Source organism: Dama dama, chromosome 9 (assembly GCF_033118175.1).
Source record: "Dama dama isolate Ldn47 chromosome 9, ASM3311817v1, whole genome shotgun sequence".
Lineage (NCBI taxonomy): Eukaryota > Metazoa > Chordata > Mammalia > Artiodactyla > Cervidae > Dama > Dama dama.
Window position 1 is genome coordinate 25,984,231 of NC_083689.1, and position 19,076 is coordinate 26,003,306.

General features: G+C 37.4%; 1 protein-coding gene across 1 annotated transcript in view; it reads left to right on the forward strand.

Annotated features, from left to right (window-relative positions):
* Nucleotides 1-19,076, forward strand: part of MEIKIN (meiotic kinetochore factor) — a 119,476-nt gene that overhangs the window by 55,068 nt on the left and 45,332 nt on the right. The window contains exons 9-11 of the mRNA XM_061152175.1: nucleotides 5,046-5,116; nucleotides 8,896-8,976; nucleotides 14,501-14,620. Of these exons, the coding sequence (XP_061008158.1) occupies nucleotides 5,046-5,116; nucleotides 8,896-8,976; nucleotides 14,501-14,620 (272 nt within the window). The remainder of the gene's footprint in view (nucleotides 1-5,045; nucleotides 5,117-8,895; nucleotides 8,977-14,500; nucleotides 14,621-19,076) is intronic.

Genomic DNA, 19,076 nt, shown 5'->3' on the forward strand with positions numbered 1-19,076 from the left:
GCCAACTTTTTCACTCTCCTCTTTCACTTTCATCAAGAGGCTTTTTTGTTCTTCTTCGCTTTCTGCCATAAGGGTGGTGTCATCTGCATATCTCAGGTTATTGATATTTCTCCTGGAAATCTTGATTCCAGCTTGTGCTCCATCCAGCCCAGCATTTCTCATGATGTACTCTGCATATAAGTTAAATAAGCATGGTGACAATATACAGCCTTGACGTACTCCCTTTCCTGTTTGGAACCAGTCTGTTGTTCCATGTCCAGTTCTAACTGTTGCTTCCAGACCTGCATACAGATTTCTCAAGAGGCAGGTCAGGTGATTTGGTATTCCTATCTCTTTCAAAATTTTGCACAGTTTATAGTGATCCACAGAGTCAAAGGCTTTGGCATAGTCAATAGAGCTGAAATTGATGTTTTTCTGGAACTCTCTTGCTTTTTTGATGATCCAGCAGATGTTGGAAATTTGGTCTCTGGTTCCCCTGCCTTTTCTAAAACCAGCTTGAACATCTGGAAGTTCATGGTTCATGTATTGTTGAAGCCTGGCTTGGAGAATTTTGAGCATTACTTTACTAGTGTGTGAGATGAGTGCAATTGTGCAATAGTTTGAGCATTCTCTGGCATTGCCTTTCTTAGGGATTGGAATGAAAACTGACCTTTTCCAGTCTTGTGGCCACTGCTGAGTTTTCCAAATTTGCTGGCATATTGAGTGCAGCACTATCACAGTATCATCTTTTAGGATTCGGAATAGTTCAACTGGAATTCCATCACCCAGTAGCTTTCTTCGTAGTGATGCTTCCTAAGGCCCACTTGACTTCACATTCTAGGATGTCTGGCTCTAGGTGAGTGATCACACCATCATGATTATCTGGGTCGTGAAAATCTTTTTTGTACAGTTCTTCTGTGTATTCTTGCCACCGCTTCTTAATATCTTCTGCTTCTATTAGGTCCCTACCATTTCTGCCCTTTATTGAGCCCATCTTTGCATGGAATGTTCCCTTGGTATCTCTAATTTTCTTGACGAGATCTCTAGTCTTTCCCATTCTATTGTTTTCCTCTGTTTCTTTGCATTGACCACTGAGGAAGGCTTTCTTATCTCTCCGTGCTATTCTTTGGAACTCTGCATTCAAATGGGTATATCTTTCCTTTTCTCCTTTGCTTTTCAGTTCTCTTCCTTACACAGCTATTTGTAAGGGCTGCTCAGACAGCCATTTTGCTTTTTTGCATTTCTTTTCTTGGGGAGATACTAACTGGGAAAGAAAATGTGAAGAATGGAAAGAAACTTCTGCGGTGTTGGAAATATTTTATGTCTTGATCTAGGGGATAACTATGTGGATGAATCCATGTAAATACAAGAGTTGTTCCCACTATTGTATATATGGATTACCTTAGTAAAATATTAAAACATCAAGGGAAAAAAAAAAAAACAACAAAACACCAAGAGGCGTATTAACCTTCAGTTGGGGATGTCATGAAGACAATTTGTGACACAAGAGCCCAGAGTTCAGGGCAGAGACTGTGGCTGTAGATAAACATTTAGAGTCAGATATAGAGGTTTTGAAGCCGTAAGAGTAGATGTGTCATTTATGAAGAGAAAATTTAAAAATAGACATGTAAAAAGAATGTGAATGGAACACTTCAACAGTTAGAAGCAGCTATAACAGAAGTTTCCAAGAGGTTAAACAGAAATTGTCGATGAATTGTCACAGCCAAGGCTTAGCCCAGTCTTCGTTGTCCAGTGTCCTCCAACTCAGCAAATGTAGCTTGATGAACTGAAACATGGGACCATCCTCAAAACCTTCTGCTTTGTCATTCCTGTCTCTAATTTGTTACCAAGTCCTGGTACTAATTTTATCTTTTACAGAACTATCAAACCTGCAGCTTCTCTCTACATTGGAAGATGAAGAAGAGAGGGATAATTAGCCTCAAAGGTTGCCAAATTTAGCAAACAAAAATACACAATGCCTGAAACTTGAAATTCAGATAAGCAGCAAATAATTTTTAATAGAATTGTATTGTAAACATTGCATAGACAGCACTATTACATGGAAAATATTTACAGTAAAAAAAAATTGGTCATCCATCTGAAATTTAAATGGGCATCCTGTATTTAATCTAGCAACATATTAGCCTCTGCAGTGAGGCTATAATATGTAGTACAAGGATTAGAAAAACAAGAGTTTGTATGCCAGTTTGAAGAGCTTAAGTTTTAACTTGAGGGTAATAAAAAACCTTTGAAGGGTTTTAAGCAGATGTTAGATTTGTATTAATATTTTGGGTATACAGTGTGGACAGTGGACTTTAGAGGGAGATGAAACTACATGAAGCCTATGAAGTTACATAAGAAGCTATGTAACTGTTAAGTGTGGGGTACCGATAAAGTTAACATTATTCTCAGTGGTGAAAACCTGAAAGCATTCCCCCTAACATCAGGAACAAGACAAGCGTGTCCACTTTCACCACTGTTAATGAACATAGTTCTGGAAGTCTGAGCTACAGCAATCAGAGAAGAAAAAGAAATAAAAGGAATCCAGATCAGAAAAGAAGAAGTAAACCTCTCACTGTTTGCAGATGACAGCATAGTGTACGTAGAAAACCCTAAAGATACTATCAGAAAATTACTAGAGCTAATCAGTGAACTCAGCAAAGTCACAGGATACAAAATCAATACACAGAAATCACTTGCATTTCTATATGCTAACAATGAAAAATCAGAAAGCAAAATTAAGGAATCAATCCTATTCACCACTGCAACAAAAAGAATAAAATATCTAGGAATAAACTTGCCTAAGGAGACAAAAGAACTGTACACAGAAAATTATAAGCCACTGATGAAAGAAATGAAAGCTGACATAAACAGATGTAGAGATATTCCATGTTCCTGAGTAGGAAGAATCAATATTGTGAACATGACTATACTACCAAACGCAAAATACAGATTCAACGAGATCCCTATCAAATTACCAATGGCATTTCCCACAGAACTAGAACAAAAAATTTCACAATTCATATGGAAGCACAAAAGATCCCCAATAGCCAAAGGAGTCTTGAGAAAGAATGGAGCTGGAGGAGTCAGCCTTCCTGACTTCAGGTTATACTACAACGCTACTGTCATCAAGACAGCATGGCACTGGCACAAAGACAGAAATACAGACCAATGGAACAAGACAGAAAGCCCAGAAATAAACCCATGCACCTATGGGTACCTTTTTTTTTTTTTTTTTTTGACAAAGGAGGCAAGAATATACAATGGGGCAAAGACAATGTGGCAAAGACCTCTTCAACAAATGGTGCTGGGAAAACTGGACAGCTACATGTAAAAGAATGAAATTAGAACACTTCCTAACACCATACACAAAGATAAACTGGAAATGGATTAAAGACCTAAATGTAACACCAGAAACCATAAAACTCTTAGAGGAAAGCATAGGCAGAACATTCGATGACATAAATCAAAGCAAGATCCTCTATGACCCACCTCCTAGAGTAATGGAAACAAAAACAAAAGTAAACAAGTGGGACCTGATTAAACTTAAAAGCTGTTGCACAGCAAAGGAAACTACAAGCAAGGTGAAAAGACAAGCCTCAGAATGGGAGAAAATAATAGCAAATGAAACAACTGACAAAGGATTAATTTCCAAACTTTACAAGCAGCTCATACAAGTCAATGCCAGAAAAACAAACAACCCAGTCAAAAAGTGGGAAAAAGACCTAAACAGACATTTCTCCAAAGAAGACAGACAGATGGCTAATAAACACATGAAAAGATGCTCAATATCACTCATTATTAGAGAAATGCAAATCAAAACTACAAGGAGATACCACTTCACACTGGTCAGAATGGCCATCATCAAAAAGTCTACAAACAATAAATGCTGGAGAGGGTGTGGAGAAAAGGGAATGCTCTTTCACTGTTGGTGGGAATGTAAATTGATAGAGCCACTATGGATGATGGCAGGGAGATTCCTTAAAAAACTAGGAATAAAACCACCATATGACCCAGCGATCCTACTCCTAGGCATATACCCTGAGGAAACCAAAATTGAAAAAGACGCATGTAATACCATTGTTCATTGCAGCACTATTTACAATAGCTAGAACATGGAAGTAACCTCAATGTAACCATCAAGGAAGTAACCATCGACAGATGAATGGATAAAGAAGTTGTGGTACATATACACAATGGAATATTACTCAGCCATAAAAAGGAATGCATTTGAGTCTGTTCTAATGAGGTGGATGAACCTAGAGCCAATTATACAGACTGAAGTAAGTCAGAAAGAGAAAGATAAATATCATATTCTAACTCATATATACAGAATCTAGAAAAATGGTACTGAAGAATTTATTTACAGGGCAGCAGTGGACAGACAGACATAGGGAATAGACTTATGGACATGGGGAGAGGGGAGGAGAGGGTGAGATGTATGGACAGAGTAACATGGAAACTTACATTCCCATATGTAAAATAGATAGCCAACAGGAATTTACTGTATGTCTCAGGAAACTCAAAGAGGGAATTCTGTATCAACCTAGAGGGGTAGGATGGGTAGGAGATGGGAGGGAGGTTCAAAAGGGAGGGGATATATGTATACCTATGGCTGATTCATGCTGAGGTTTGACAGAAAACAACAAAATTCTGTAAAGCAATTATCCTTCAATTAAAAAATAAATTTTTTAAAAATAAAGAGGCTTGAGTATGTTTTAAATGCTAGTAAAAACGTTATAGTAGAAAGAGAATGGAAATGGAAGGATAATTAAGAATTCAAGTTCCATTCAACTTTTTCTACTAATTGAAAGATAAATCTTTTATATACAGTTTATTTATTCCTATGAAACCTGGAGATTTTGAGATAAAGATATTTTAAGAATTCTTTCTCCTGTCAGGTTGTTCAAGTTAGGTTGTTCAACATATACTAAGTTTTTCTTCTAAAACTATTACAAAATCAATCATTAAAATCCATTTTTTTTTTCAAATTTGAGTTCTCTTTTCTGTACTTTAGATGTAACAACAGGTTAAATAATTAACACTATAGTATATTTTTGTTATAGATAATGCATCTAGTGGAGTTTTACTTGCTGAGAAAAATTACCCTTCGACCCCTGGGGAAAAGAAAGAAAAAGTAAGTATTGAAGCAGAATAACCTTATAAACCATAAGTTTCGTTAATATAGAAAATACTTTTTTCTTTTAGACAATACTTTATTATGAATTATTTTTCAGCTATTTAAGCCAATAATTGAAAACATTTTTGGAGTTTATCAGATTACATTATTGTTACATGTATATATACTCTATATAAATTTAATGAAAGAGGATTAAAATGTACAATTTTTCCATTTTCTTTTTGGATAATTGGATATCTTTTAGTAATTTAAAGTGACAATAATGCATTTGCTCTCTAGTCAAAATAGTGTTCTATGCTAAGGAATTATAAATCAGTACATTAGGCCTGAAATCCAGTGGTCTTTGGGAAGGAATTCGGACTTGACTTTGTATATAAAAGTAGCTACTATTTGAGTGGCTACTCAATGTAAGCATTATTCCAAGCAGTTTTTGTTAATTATATGTTTTTGTAGCATTCCTGTTAGGTAAGTCTTTCATTTATTTTTTAGCTATTTGATAGCTGAGAAAAATGAGGTTAAGTGTTACCCAATATGCTTGAGAAATTTTTGGCAAGTCTTCCTTGATCTGAAGCCTATACTTTTTTCACTCTACCGTACTTTCACTGTATAACTGGGGAGCAGATTGAGAGAGGGCACGAATGTTAGCAAGAAGATTCATAAATACAAAGTTACAAAGATTTTTGGTGAGAGATTGTGGTAGCTTTAACTAGGATGTTTTGTAGCAGATATGGAAAAATATGCATGGATTCAAGATATTTTGCCTGTAGAGTTCATGGATTGAATATAGAGGCAAAAAGAGTAAGTAGTGTCAAGAAAGACTTCTAGGTTTGTGTCTTAAGCAGCTTTGATGGATAAAGGTGATGTGATATCCTATATAATGTGATAGGAAAAGTAGGAGGTCTGAAGGCACATGAAGATGAAAATGTTGGAAGCACCACTGGCTGCAAGTTTGCAGGTCAGAAAAATAAAAGAGGAGTGTACAATATTATAGAAATTTTAGATCGTATAGTATTGGATGAAATCACTTGGGAAAGAGTATCTAGAGAGTAAGGAAGAGAAAGGGATCCAGGATCAATTCTTGGAAAATCCTACAGTCAGATGGAAAAGAAACAGTGGACAGAGAGGAGGGGAAAATAAACAGCATATTGTATCATAGAAGATATGGGAGGAGGACTTTTGCTCCTAAAAGGGAGAGGGGCCAGTTTTGCCGAGTGCTGCTTGCAGGTCATGTTATAAAGAATTTTGGAAAATTGGAGGACTTCCAGTTTCTGATCTAACATGAAAGGAATTTAGAAAACATTGCTCTGTCCTAGCAAGTAGAAACCTGTGCAAACTGAAAAATGAGCAACGCTTTATAGATCTGTCAAAGAAGTAAGGTCACATGGTAAACTGCTACACCAGATCATGGAAAGACAGACAGGTGGATACAGAGAATATTGACCTTCCAGAGCAGAAACACATGAACAGAAACCTCTCTGAGAACCAGTGCTGGGGTGGGAAAACCAAAAATGTCATTGATGAATTTCTGAAGGCTCATTGTAGACAACTTAAGACGAACCCATTCATCAGAGGAACCTCCACATTTCTGTGAGTTTTACCTGCAGAAACTCTACCACATCCTCATAATGAATATCAGTGAAGAATACCCTCATAGTTCTGGTAGTGGGAAGGTAAAGGAAACCATTTTGAAATATCTCAGAATATTCTGTTCTTCTTAACAAAGCCTGCTGTCAGCAGGCTTTAAGATCCTAACTTGCTGGGATTTTAGCAGAGCCTAGCCTACCTGGGGAAGGGAAATACCTGATTCCAGCCAGCTCTGCCCTTCCAAGCGGAGAAAGAAAATTACCCTATTCTAGCTCCCTCCAGCCTTCCATATCGGGGAATGGAAGTACCCAACTACTACAGGATGGTCCTTTCTAGCCATCCTGTCTCAATTTGAGGGGAGGCGAACTAAGAAGAACTGGTGATGTTCACAGTCCAGGGGCATAGGCTCAATAAAATACTGACTTAATCATAGAATTGTAGAAGGCTTCCCCTCTCCCCCCACAATTTATCAGTGAATTGTTAAAGACTATTCACCACAGTTGTTATTATCCAGTACAACATGTCCACCTTTTAGCAAAAATTACAAGCCATACTAAAGGCCAGAAATTACTGTTTAAAGAAACTGAATAAGCATTGGAACCAGAGTCAGATATTACAGTAGTGTTAGAATTATCAGACCAGAAATATAAAATAACTATAATTAATATGCTAAGGCAGTTACAGGAAAAAGTAGACAACATGCAACATAAGCAGAGAGATGGAAATTCTAAGAAATAATCAGAAAAGGAATGCTTGAGATCAAAAATACTATAGCAGGAATGAAGAATGCTTTACTTATTTTTGAGAAAAAGTTTTTAAGTTTAAACTTTGAAGTTGAGAGAATTATAGATAGAAATACATATCCCATTTTAATTATAACACACATCCATATAACAATAAAAGTAGGACATCTGAGAAGTGATACAAAAAAATATTTTTTTAGCACTGTGAAATGTGTCAGGATTCTGAATTTGTTTCAGCCTGAAAAAGATCCTGAACCTAGAGATACAAATTTTCAAACAACCTTAAGCTGTCGTCATCTAAAACTCAAGGTTTCATCATCTCACCAGAGGTCTGTTGTAGAAAGCAGTGCAGGTGAATCAGTTGCTAAAGTTCTGCTGCCTCAGCCTCTCAAACCTGCATTGGTAAGCACTGGCCTTTTATTAGCTGATTCTTGAAAAGACTGTAAAATGAAAATGTACTTCTTAGAAAGATTTAGATGTACATAATTTCTTAGCAAAGCTAGGAAAAATTGCTGAGAATCTATATACTTACAGCTATATACAGGCAGGTATGTTTTAAATGGACTGACAGTTGACAATTGGTTTGCTTGAGACCACTGGGAAAGATTATTCGGCAGAATTAAGAGTTCAAGTGGCACATTGGAGGGGGTAATACTGGAGAAAGGAAAGCAGGGAGGAAGGCAGATTGGGGTGAAATAGCCTCAGTCTTCAATGCAGAGCTGACAAAAGCTCTCCCAGTGGGGAGGTCTCAGCATAGATTGTCCATTACAGGAATGTTACATTGGGCTGCTATGTTCAGATGTTGACTGAGGCTTGCCGAAGAAAGTAATGGCCTCAACCTAAAAGCTGAAGCAGATTCTAAAGATGTTGCAGCTGGGAGCTATCAGATAACTGTGCTCCTTCATTGGAGCAGCATGTTTCATATGTAACATTTGCATGACAATTCCTGTTGTTCAGATGAACATATTGAAAGATTATTTAGCTAATAAATTAGAGAGCTAACAGACTTAGTGTACTAAGTAAAAGTACTTATAAACTTTTTGATAAAAGTTTCCTAATAAATATTCCAAATTGTGTCTTGAACAACTAGTTTAAGAGATTTCTAAGCCAGAAGAATGAAAGGATGAAAAGATGAAAGAAAAAAAGAAACCTAACTCAACTTCCCTATGATGTTCAAATTTTATGAGTTTGGGTTCCAGGCTTCTCAGCATATACTTACACCTATTCAAAGAGGTTTATTATTTGTACCATTTGGAGTATTTTTGGAAGTTGTTTAACCTAGCTCAAGTCAAACAGTTCTTTAGTTACCTGTCTAGTGATTTTAAATTGAATTAGTAGATTAAAATGTTATTACTGTGACACATTATGATCTAGTATAAAATTTTGTGTTTACTGTATTAATTTATTTCTTTCTGCTGTTCAATTCTCTGTTTCACAAAATATTGATAGAACATATGTTCCAGTACTTCTGATAAGAAAAGCAAAGGCCTGTTAACAAGTACTCCATCTTCACAAACACCTGGTTTAGAGGTAAGTGTTATTATTAGCATTTAGCACTTGTAGTATCTATTTTCTGGCTCTCTGTTCTCCCTATTTTTCTATTTCTTCTAGACTAGGAGAATATTGCACATATTCAGTAATGTCTGTATTTTCTGTTGCATAAATGTATTTTCACTGGAAGTACTCTTATATACTACTATACATGAAAGAAATATTTTTCTTCTTTTAAAAATTTTTTATTGTGGCAAAAATACATAACATAAAGTTTACCCTTGTAATCATTTTTAAATATACAGTTCAAGTACATTCACATTGCTGTAACCATCATCCATACTCAGAAATTTTTCATCTTGCAAAACTGAAATTTCATACCCATTGAATAGTAAATTCCCCATTCCTTCCTCCTCCAGTCCCTTGTAACCACCATTCTACTTTTTGTGTCTTTCAATTTGACTGTTCTAGGCATTTCATATAAATGAACCATATGGTATTTGTCTTTTTTGTGACTGACTTATTTCACTCAGCATAATGTCTTCGCAGTTCATCCATGTTGAAGAATATGTCAGAACTTACATCCTTATTTAAGACTGAATAATATCCCATTGTATGAATGTACCACATTTTGTTTATCCATTCTTCTGTTGTTGGACATTTGGTTGCTTCCATCTTTTGGCTATTGTAAATAATGTTGCTATGGACATGGGTATACAAATATCTCTTTGTGACCCTGTTTTGAATTCATTTGGTATATTACTTGAAGTGGAATTGCTGGTCCTTTGGTAACTCTTACTGTAGCTTTTTGAGGAACCACCATACTATTTTCCATGTCAGCTGCACTATTTTACATTCCCACCAACAATTTACAAGGGTTCCAATTTCTCTACATCTTTGTCAACACTTATTATTTTCTGTGTGTGTGTGTGTGTGTTTTAATAGCGGGTGTAAGATGGTATCTCCTTGTGGTTTCGATTTGTATTTCTCTTGAACTGTGGTGTTGGAGAAGACTCTTGAGTCCCTTGGACTGCAAGGAGATCCAATCAGTCCATCCTAAAGGAGATCAGTCCAGGGTGTTCATTGGAAGGACTGATACTGAAGCTGAAACTCCAATACTTTGGCCACCTCATGCGAAGAGTTGACTCATTGGGAAAGACCCTGATGCTAGGAGGGATTGGGGGCAGGAGGAGATGGGGACGACAGAGGATGAGATGGTTGGATGGCATCACCAACTTGATGGGCATGAGTTTGAGTAAACTCCGGGAGTTGGTGATAGACAGGGAGGCCTGGCGTGCTGCGATTCATGGGGTTGTAAAGAGTCAGACATGACTGAGCGATTGAACTGACTGACTGACTGAATGGCTAATGATGCTGAGCATCTTTTCACGTGCTTATTGGTCATTTTATATCTTCTTTTGAGAAATCTCAGTTCAAGTCCTTTGTTCATTTTTAAAATCAGGTTGTAAATTTTTTTGTTGTTGAGTTGTGAGAGTTCTTTATATATTCTAGATATGAACCCCTTATCAGATATATGGTTTACAAATATTTTCTCCCATTCTGTGGGTTAGCTTTTCATTCTGTTGATAGTACCCTCTGATGCACAAAACTTTTACATTTTTTAAAATTTAATTTTTAAATTATTTAATTTAATTGGAGGCTAATTACTTTACAATATTGTGGTGGTTTTTGCCATACATTGACATGTAGTCCAGTTTATCTTTTGTTCTTGTTTTTGTTGTCTGTGCTTTTGTGACATATCGAAGAAGTCATTATTAAATACAATGTCATGAAGTTTTCTCCCTGTATTTTCGTCTAAGAATCTATAATTTGCCTCTTACCCAACCAGAGTTCTTCTGAGGTTCAACTGAAGAGCAGGTATACAGCTTGCAAGTAGGGTAAGATCAGGTGTGTCTCTTCAGTGCAAGCAGTCCTCACAGAAGTTCATATAGTAGCTTGCATAGCAGTCTGGAGAGAGGCAGATTCAAGGAGATAAGATTCAGTATCTTTTATAATAACACCTAGATGTAGCTTCCAGGGTCCCCACAAGGGGCATGCCTAATTACAAGAGTCAGAGAAGCCCAAAATGTGTGTTTTCTAGCATTTTTAAAATTTACATTGCATGTATAGTTCCTCACTATTAGATATCATTTTTACCCTAAGCAGTGTCACCTAGTAATATAGTTGACATTCTTACATTTATCAGATTCTTAGTGAAACAGAGCTGAGAGTTAACCAAACATCACTTTTGCAAGATGGGAAAAAGGTATTCTGTAAACACCCCACTCACAGTCTTTCCAGTATTCTAAAGATTAATATTTTTCCTAGAAAATGGCTGTTTTTTTAATTCATTTTTGTTTTATCTTTTGGGTTAAAAAAATACATATATATATATATATGAGAAATGTGTTTAAAAATGATTTTTCCCCTATAAAACTAATTAATTGACTATTTTGTAAATATCAACATCTTTTTAAAATTGAGCTATAATTCACATTTTTTAAAATTCACCTTGCTGAAGTATGAATTCAGTGACTTTTAGTATACTCATAAGCTTGTGCAACCACTACTACAATCTAATTAAAGAACATTTTTCATCACCCCCTTAGCAGTCACTTATCATTCTTTCCATCTCATCCTCCAGTTTCTGGAAGTTACTAATCTACTTTCTGTCTCTTTAAAGTTTGCTTATTGTGGCCATTCCATATAAATTGTATCATACAGTATGTGGCTTTTTGTGTCTAACTGCTTTCACATACCATAATATTTTTAAGATTCATCCATGTTACAGCATTTATCAGTATTTTGTTTATTTATGGCTGAATAATATCTCATGTTAAGGATATATCACATTTTATTTACTAATTCATCCGTTTATGGGTATTTGAATGAATAGCAGTGCTATGAGTGTTCATGGACAAGTCTTTGTGTGGATATATGTTCTCAGTTTTCTTGGGTGTATACCTAGAAGTAGAAGTCGAATTAATGGGTTACATGGTAACTATACATTTAACATGTTTTTGTGGTGGACTTTTAGAAACAGCTTTATTGAGGTACAGTTCACCTATTTAGAATATAAAATGTTTTTTAGTATATACACGAATATATACCATCATCACCCCAGTCAATTTAGAACATTTTTATCACCTCACAAAGAAACCCCATTCCTTTTAACCATTGCCATTATCACTTTATTCCTCCATTCCACTATCTGGTCCCAAGCAACCGCTAATCCACTTTTTATCTCAATAGATTTCCTAGCCATTTATTCATATTTATGTGAATAAAATCATATGTAGCCTTTTGTGACTAACTTCTTTTAGTTTAGCATATTTTCAAGGTTAGTATATACCAGTACTTCTTTCCTTTTTGTGGTCTAATAATAATAATGTATTCATGGCCATTTGAGTTGTTTCAGCCTTTGAGTTATTATTAATAATGAGGAGTTATAAACATTCAGATACAACTTTTGTGTGGATGTGTGTTTTCATTTCTGTTGAGCATATAGCTAGAAGTAAAATCACAGAGTTATATGGTGACTCTGTGGTTAATAATTAGAGGATTGATAGGCTGTTTTCCAAAGTGGTTGAACAATTTTACATTCCCAGCAGCAGTATGAGTGTCTTGATTGTCTATATTCTTACCAACACTTACTATCATCCATCTTTTGGCATATGAAGTAGTATCTCATTGTGATTTTGCAATAGAGCTTATTGGCCTTATGTATATCTTCTTTGGAGGAATGTCTACTCAGATCCTCTGGCATTTAAAAGTTATGCTCTTCGTCTTTTTATTGTTGAGTTGTAAGTGTTATTTATATGTTCCAGATACTAGACCCTTACCAGATAAATAATTTTCAAATGTTTTCTCCCATTTTGTAGGTAAATATTTAGTGTCTTTAATAAATAAAAATACTTTTGAGAGCACTTAATGGCTTGACATTTTAAGGTCTACATTTTTTTTTCTTTTCTTTTTTTTTTTTTTATTAAATGAGTCTATTTGCCCTTTGGTTCATTCCATAGCTTGCTGCCACCGAATGAGTCATTTAGATTCCCCTCAATTCCAAGCTGTCATTCCTTGGCTGGCTTCCCTGAAAGGAGGCCAGTTGACTCAAGGGCTTCTAGGGATTTTCGTTTTCTAGGGTCTCACTTTCAGGTGACCTTCTTAACTCTGTTTCCAAATACACATTGATAGGTCTGAAGTTTCTCTGTCTCCCTACGAGGAAGAGGAGCTGGGCAAGGGCAGATGCCCCCAATCCCCACCCAGTGCAGTTGATAATTCATTCTGGGCACACATACATGTGGTATAGCCTAGGTTTAGGCTGGGTTACTCTAGTCAGATCTGGAGCGTCAACATGACAGAGCTGCTTGAAATCCAAAACTAAGGAGAATGGATCATGACTTTGGCTTTAAATATTTTGATTTTGATGTAGAAATATGTGGTAACTTGAGCAACCTAATAATGATAGGGGTATGCTGCTCTGGAACAAGGTAGAGATTTAAAAATCTCTAGTGTACAGTTGGTAGGCAAAAAGAAGCAAAGGCAGAACACTGGGGAAGTCTAACAGTTAAGGGAAGATCAGGGAAATCAGTTCATGAGGTGTAGTTGCTAGGTAGGTGAATTTCATTTAGTGGGCAATTCAGTTCAGTTCAGTTCAGTCGCTCAGTCATGTCCGACTCTCTATGACCCCGTGAACCGCAGCACGCCAGGCCTCCCTGTCCATCACCAACTCCCAAACTCATGTCCCTTGAGTCGGTGATGCCATCCAACCATCTCATCCTCCATTGTCCCCTTCTCCTCCTGCCTTCCATCTTTCCCAACATCAGGGTCTTTTCAAGTGAGTCAGCTCTTCACAAGAGGTGGCCAAAATACTGGAGTTTCAGCTTTAATATCAGTCCTTCCAATGAACACCCAGGGCCAGTTTCCCTTAGGATGGCCAAGGGACTCTCAAGAGTCTTCTCCAACACCACAGTTCAAAAGCATCAATTCTTCAGCACTCAGCTTTCTTCACAGTCCAACTCTCACATTCATTCATGACCACTGGAAAAACCATAGCCTTGACTAGACAGACCTTTGTTGACAAAGTAATGTCTCTGCTTTTTAATATGCTGTCTAAGTTGGTCTTAACTTTCCTTCCAAGGAGTAAGCATCTATTAATTTCATGGCTGCAATCACCATCTGCAGTGATTTTGGAGCCCCCAAAAATAAAGTCTGTTACTGTTTCCACTGTTTCCCCATCTATTTGCTATGAAGTGATGGGGCCATTTAATATGTATAAATTAAATGATACTTTAGCAAATGAAAATTCTTATTTAAAAATAATTTTAAAGCTAAAGAGCCTTGTATTATTCTTTATAGATTCATTTGTTCCCAGTTAAACATGCATCTTTTGAAGAGGCATTTCTAAATATCAGCAATTATATTAATTCAGATAAAATTATTCCTATGTCAAGCTCACAAGAAAATCATTCAATTGAGAGAGTAGTTCAACTTTTCTTTGGTTACTTAAAAATGATTGTTTTGCAGTATTGTACTTCTCCAAGAGTTATGTATTCTTTTATAGATTGATTTGTCCTCAGTGCAAAAAACATCTTTTGAAGAACTATTTCCAAATGTCAGCAATTATGTTAATTCAAATGAAATTGTTCCTGTGTCAACTTTGCAAGACAGTTCTTCAAATGAGGTATAGTTTCAAATTTTCCTTCACTTACTAAAAGAAATAGTTACTTTTATATTGGATACTTTGTATATGAGATACTTCAAGAGATCTGTAACTCAGTTAATGCTAACATCATCTACATGTGGAGTCAGCTATCAGATATAATTCCAAATAAAGGATATTAGGCTGTAACTTTGCATCATCAAGACCTAGGAATAAAAAAAGCCCAGAGGAAATAGTGTTATCCTACTTGGATCCCAAACTCAGTATGTCTGTACATAGAAATTGTCGACATCAACTTAGTTGTGTTAGCAAGAATATATGGAAGTACTAATAGAACTCATAACTCTTAAGAGCCATGGCGGGGGGCGGGGGGGCGGGGAGTGGGAGGATGGGAGTAAAGAGAGAGGATGACTGGAAAAAGAGAGGAGAACAGAAGAGAGAGAGAGGGAGAAAGAGACAGAGAAAAGGGAGAGAGGGCAGACAAGAGAGACAGAAAGAATAAGACAAGAAAAGGGTAGAGAGATAAAGAAATAAAAATGCAGAACTTAGGAATGGGTAGTAGTTTATTGTATCTAGACCCTGGTGTGACCCTAAGGTGAAGATGGGGATGCAGATGGTGAGGGAAAAGCTAGAGATGAGATTGTAGAGATAAGTAGAGGCCAACATCAAAGAAGGTCTTATAATCCTTGTTAAGGAATTTGGATTTTTTTCTGGAGCAGGTGCTGGTAAGGGCTTGTAAACAGGAGATATGAATGTTCTAGTATAAAGTTTATTTTGGCTCCCAGGGTGGAGAAAGGCTGAGACTAGAGGCAACTTGAGGGATAATCTTCCAGAGAAAGGAAGAAGAAGAAAGAATATAGGATAAGAGGCTTAAGGATATTAAAAAGCATTTAAAATAGGAGTTTAGGGGAATGGAAGAACTGCTGCTAAGTCACTTCAGTCGTGTCTGACCCTATGCGACCCCATAGACAGCAGCCCACCAGGCTCCCCCATCCCTGGGATTCTCAAGGCAAGAACACTGGAGTGGGTTGCCATTTCCTTCTCCAATGTGTGAAGGTGAAAAGTGAAAGTGAAGTCGTTCAGTCGTGTCCGACTCATAGCAACCTGATGGACTACAGCCTACCAGGCTCCTCCATCCATGGACTTTTCCAGGCAAGAGTACTGGAATGGGGTGCCATGGAAGAACTAGGGAAACCCCAAATTATAGCCCATTGCTGAGAGCCTTGTTGAGACTGGGAACTGTTACTTAAAAAAAAAAATTCTTTGTTGAGCCATGATATAATTGACATACAATGAGCTACACATATTTAAAGTGTGCAGTTTAAACTTATTACATATATGAGCACTCTTGGAACCATCAGCACAATCAAGATAGTGAAAATATTCATCACCAAAAGTTGACATTGGTATGGTGGTGGTTTAGTCACTAAGTCATGTCTGACTCTTGTGACCCATGGGCTGTAGCCCACCAGATTCCTCTGTTCATGGGATTTCCCAGGCAAGAATACTGGAGTGGGCTGCCATTTCCTTCTGTAGGGGACCTTCCCAACCCAGGGATCGAATCTGGGTCCCCTGTATTGTAGGTGGTCTCCTATATTGCAGGCGGTTTCTTTACCAACTGAGCCACGAGGAAAACCTGGTATTGATATACACAATTGTATTTACAAAGCAGAAATAAAGACACAGACATAGAGAACAAGCCTGTGGATACCAAGGGGAAAAGAGGGGAATGGGGTGAATTGGGAATTTAGGATTGACATAGATATACTAGTGATACTATGTATAAAATAGATAACTAATGAGAACCTTCTGTATAGCCCAGGGAACTCTCAATGCTGTATGGTGATCTAAATGGGAAGAAAATCCAAAAAAGGGAATCTATCTATCTATATATATATAGCTGATTCACTTTGCTGTACAATAGACACTAACACAATATTATAAAGTGACTATAATAAAAGTAAAAATAAAAGTTTTCCTGTATATAACCATCTTTGAGACCACCACCACAATCAAGATAGTGAAAATATTCATCACCAGAAGTTTCCTCCTATAATATTACAATTTCTTTCTTCATGTCCCCCAAGCAACTACTTATCTAGTTACCGTCATAACAGATTGGATTTTGGAGTCCTTCAAGAAAGAGAGAGATTTTGTCTTTTTAGTCTGACTTCTTTCACACAGCATAGCTGTTTTGAGATTCAGCCATATTGTCGAGTGTATCAATCAGTTTCAGTTCAGCCGCTCAGTTGTGTCCGACTCTTTGTGACCCCATGGACTGCAGCACGCCAGGCCTCCCTGTCTATCACCAACTCCTGGTGTTTACTCAAACTCATGAGTAAGTCAGTGATGCCGTTCAACCATCTCATCCCCTGTCGTCCCCTTCTCCTCCCACCTTCCATCTTTCCCAGCATCGGAGTCTTTTCCAATGAATCAGGTGGCCAAAGAATTGGAGTTTCAGTTTCAGCATCAGTCCTTCCAATGGATATTCAGCATTAATTTCCTTTTGAATGGACTGGTTGGATCTCCTTGCTGTCCAAGGGACTCTCAAGAGTCTTCTCCAACACCACAGTTCAAAAGTATCAATTCTTTGGCACTCAGCTTTCTTTATAGTCCAACTCTCACATCCGCACATGACTATGGGAAAAACCATAGCCTTGACTAGACGGAACTTTTTTGGCAAAGTAATGTCTCTGCTTTTCAATATACTGTCCAGGTTGGTCATAACTTTTTTTCCAAGGAGCAAGTGTCTTTTAATTTCATGGCTGCAGTCACCATCTGCAGTGATTGTGGACCCCAGATAATAAAGTTTGTCACTGTTTCCTCTGTTTCCCCATCTATTTGCCATGAAGTGATGGGACCAGAGACCATGTTCTTAGTTTTCTGAATGTTGAGTTGTAAGTCAACTTTTTTCACTCTTCTCTTTCACTTTCATCAAGAGGCTCTTTAGTTCTTCGCTTTCTGCCATAAGGGTGGTGTCATCTGCATATCTGAGGTCATTGATGTTTCTTCCGGCAATCTTGATTCCACCTTGTGCTTCATCCAGTCCAGCATTTCTCATGATGTACTCTGCATATGAGTCAAATAAGCAAGGTGACAATATACAGCCTTGACATACTCCTTTCCCATTTTGGGACCAGTCTGTTGTTCCATGTCCAGTTCTAACGGTTGCTTCTTGACCTGCATACAGATTTCTCAGGAAGCAGGTCAGGTGGTCTGGTATTCCCATTGCTTAAAGAATTTTCCACAGTTTGTTGTGTTTGAGTGTATCAATAGTTTGTTCCTTTTTATTGCTGAGTAATATTTCATTGCATGATATACCATAATTTATTTACCCATTAATCTCTTTATAGACATTTAGATTATTTAGCTGCTGGGAACATTTCAGTGAAGTATTTGTATTAACAAAGAATCTCTCCATAATCAAACTTTAGTGAGGCTATCCTGAGCTCTCTTCTCAACTAGGCCTTGACCTTGGGCTTCCATGTCCATCCTTGAATATGATTTTAGCAAGAATTCTGCTCACCAGTTTACAGAAAGTCCTCCACCCCTTATATCTGATCATTCTGGCTGCCTTTAGCATGCTGGCATATTAAGTCTAATTCAGTTCCTGGACCCAGTTTCAATGAGTGTATGATGGGGAGGGTTTTCCCACGCTTAACAACAGGCAACCTCCAGGCACCAGCTGGGTATCCTAGAAAGTGAAAGTGAAAGTCGCTCAGTTGTGTCCTACTCTTTGTGGCCCCTTGGGCCATACAGTCCATGGAATTCTCCAGGCCAGAATACTGGAGTGGGTAGCCTTTCCCTTCTCCAGGGATTGAACCCAAGTCTCCTGCATTGCAGGTGGATGAAATTCAACCCAATTCTGACACTATCTATCCAGAGACAGCAACAGATTCCACAGGTAAAGGGCTCTGTCCTACAGGAACACCTTATACTTCAGACACAAATTGCAAGCCCAGGTTATTACCTGTGTTCCTGACAGGCTGGCTACAAATTGGAGGTTCCCATGACCTATCTCCTGAGACTTCAGACTCCAGTCACAAGTCCTTTACTTCTAACTTACTGGCTGTAAATCAGAAGTTCTCACAACTCTCTCCTTGGGTTTGATTAATTTTCTTTAGTGGCTCATAGAACTCAGAAAAACATTTTACTCACTAAATTACTAGCTCATTATAAAAGGATATGATTCAGGGACAGCCAGATAGATGAGGTGCATAGAGCAAAGTATGGTTGAAGGGTGCAGAGCTTCCATGCTTTCTCTTGGAGTGCCATTCTCCCCAATCTCACCAACCAAGGTGCTCTTTGAACCCTGTCCTTTTGGAATTTTATGGAAACTTCATTGCATAGGCATGATTGATTAAATCAATGGTCATTAGTGATTCATTCAACCCCTAGCTACTCTCTCCTTCCTTATGAGAAGATGCTATGGTATGGGCCTGAAAGTCCCAATCCTCTAATTACCTAGTTGGTTTTC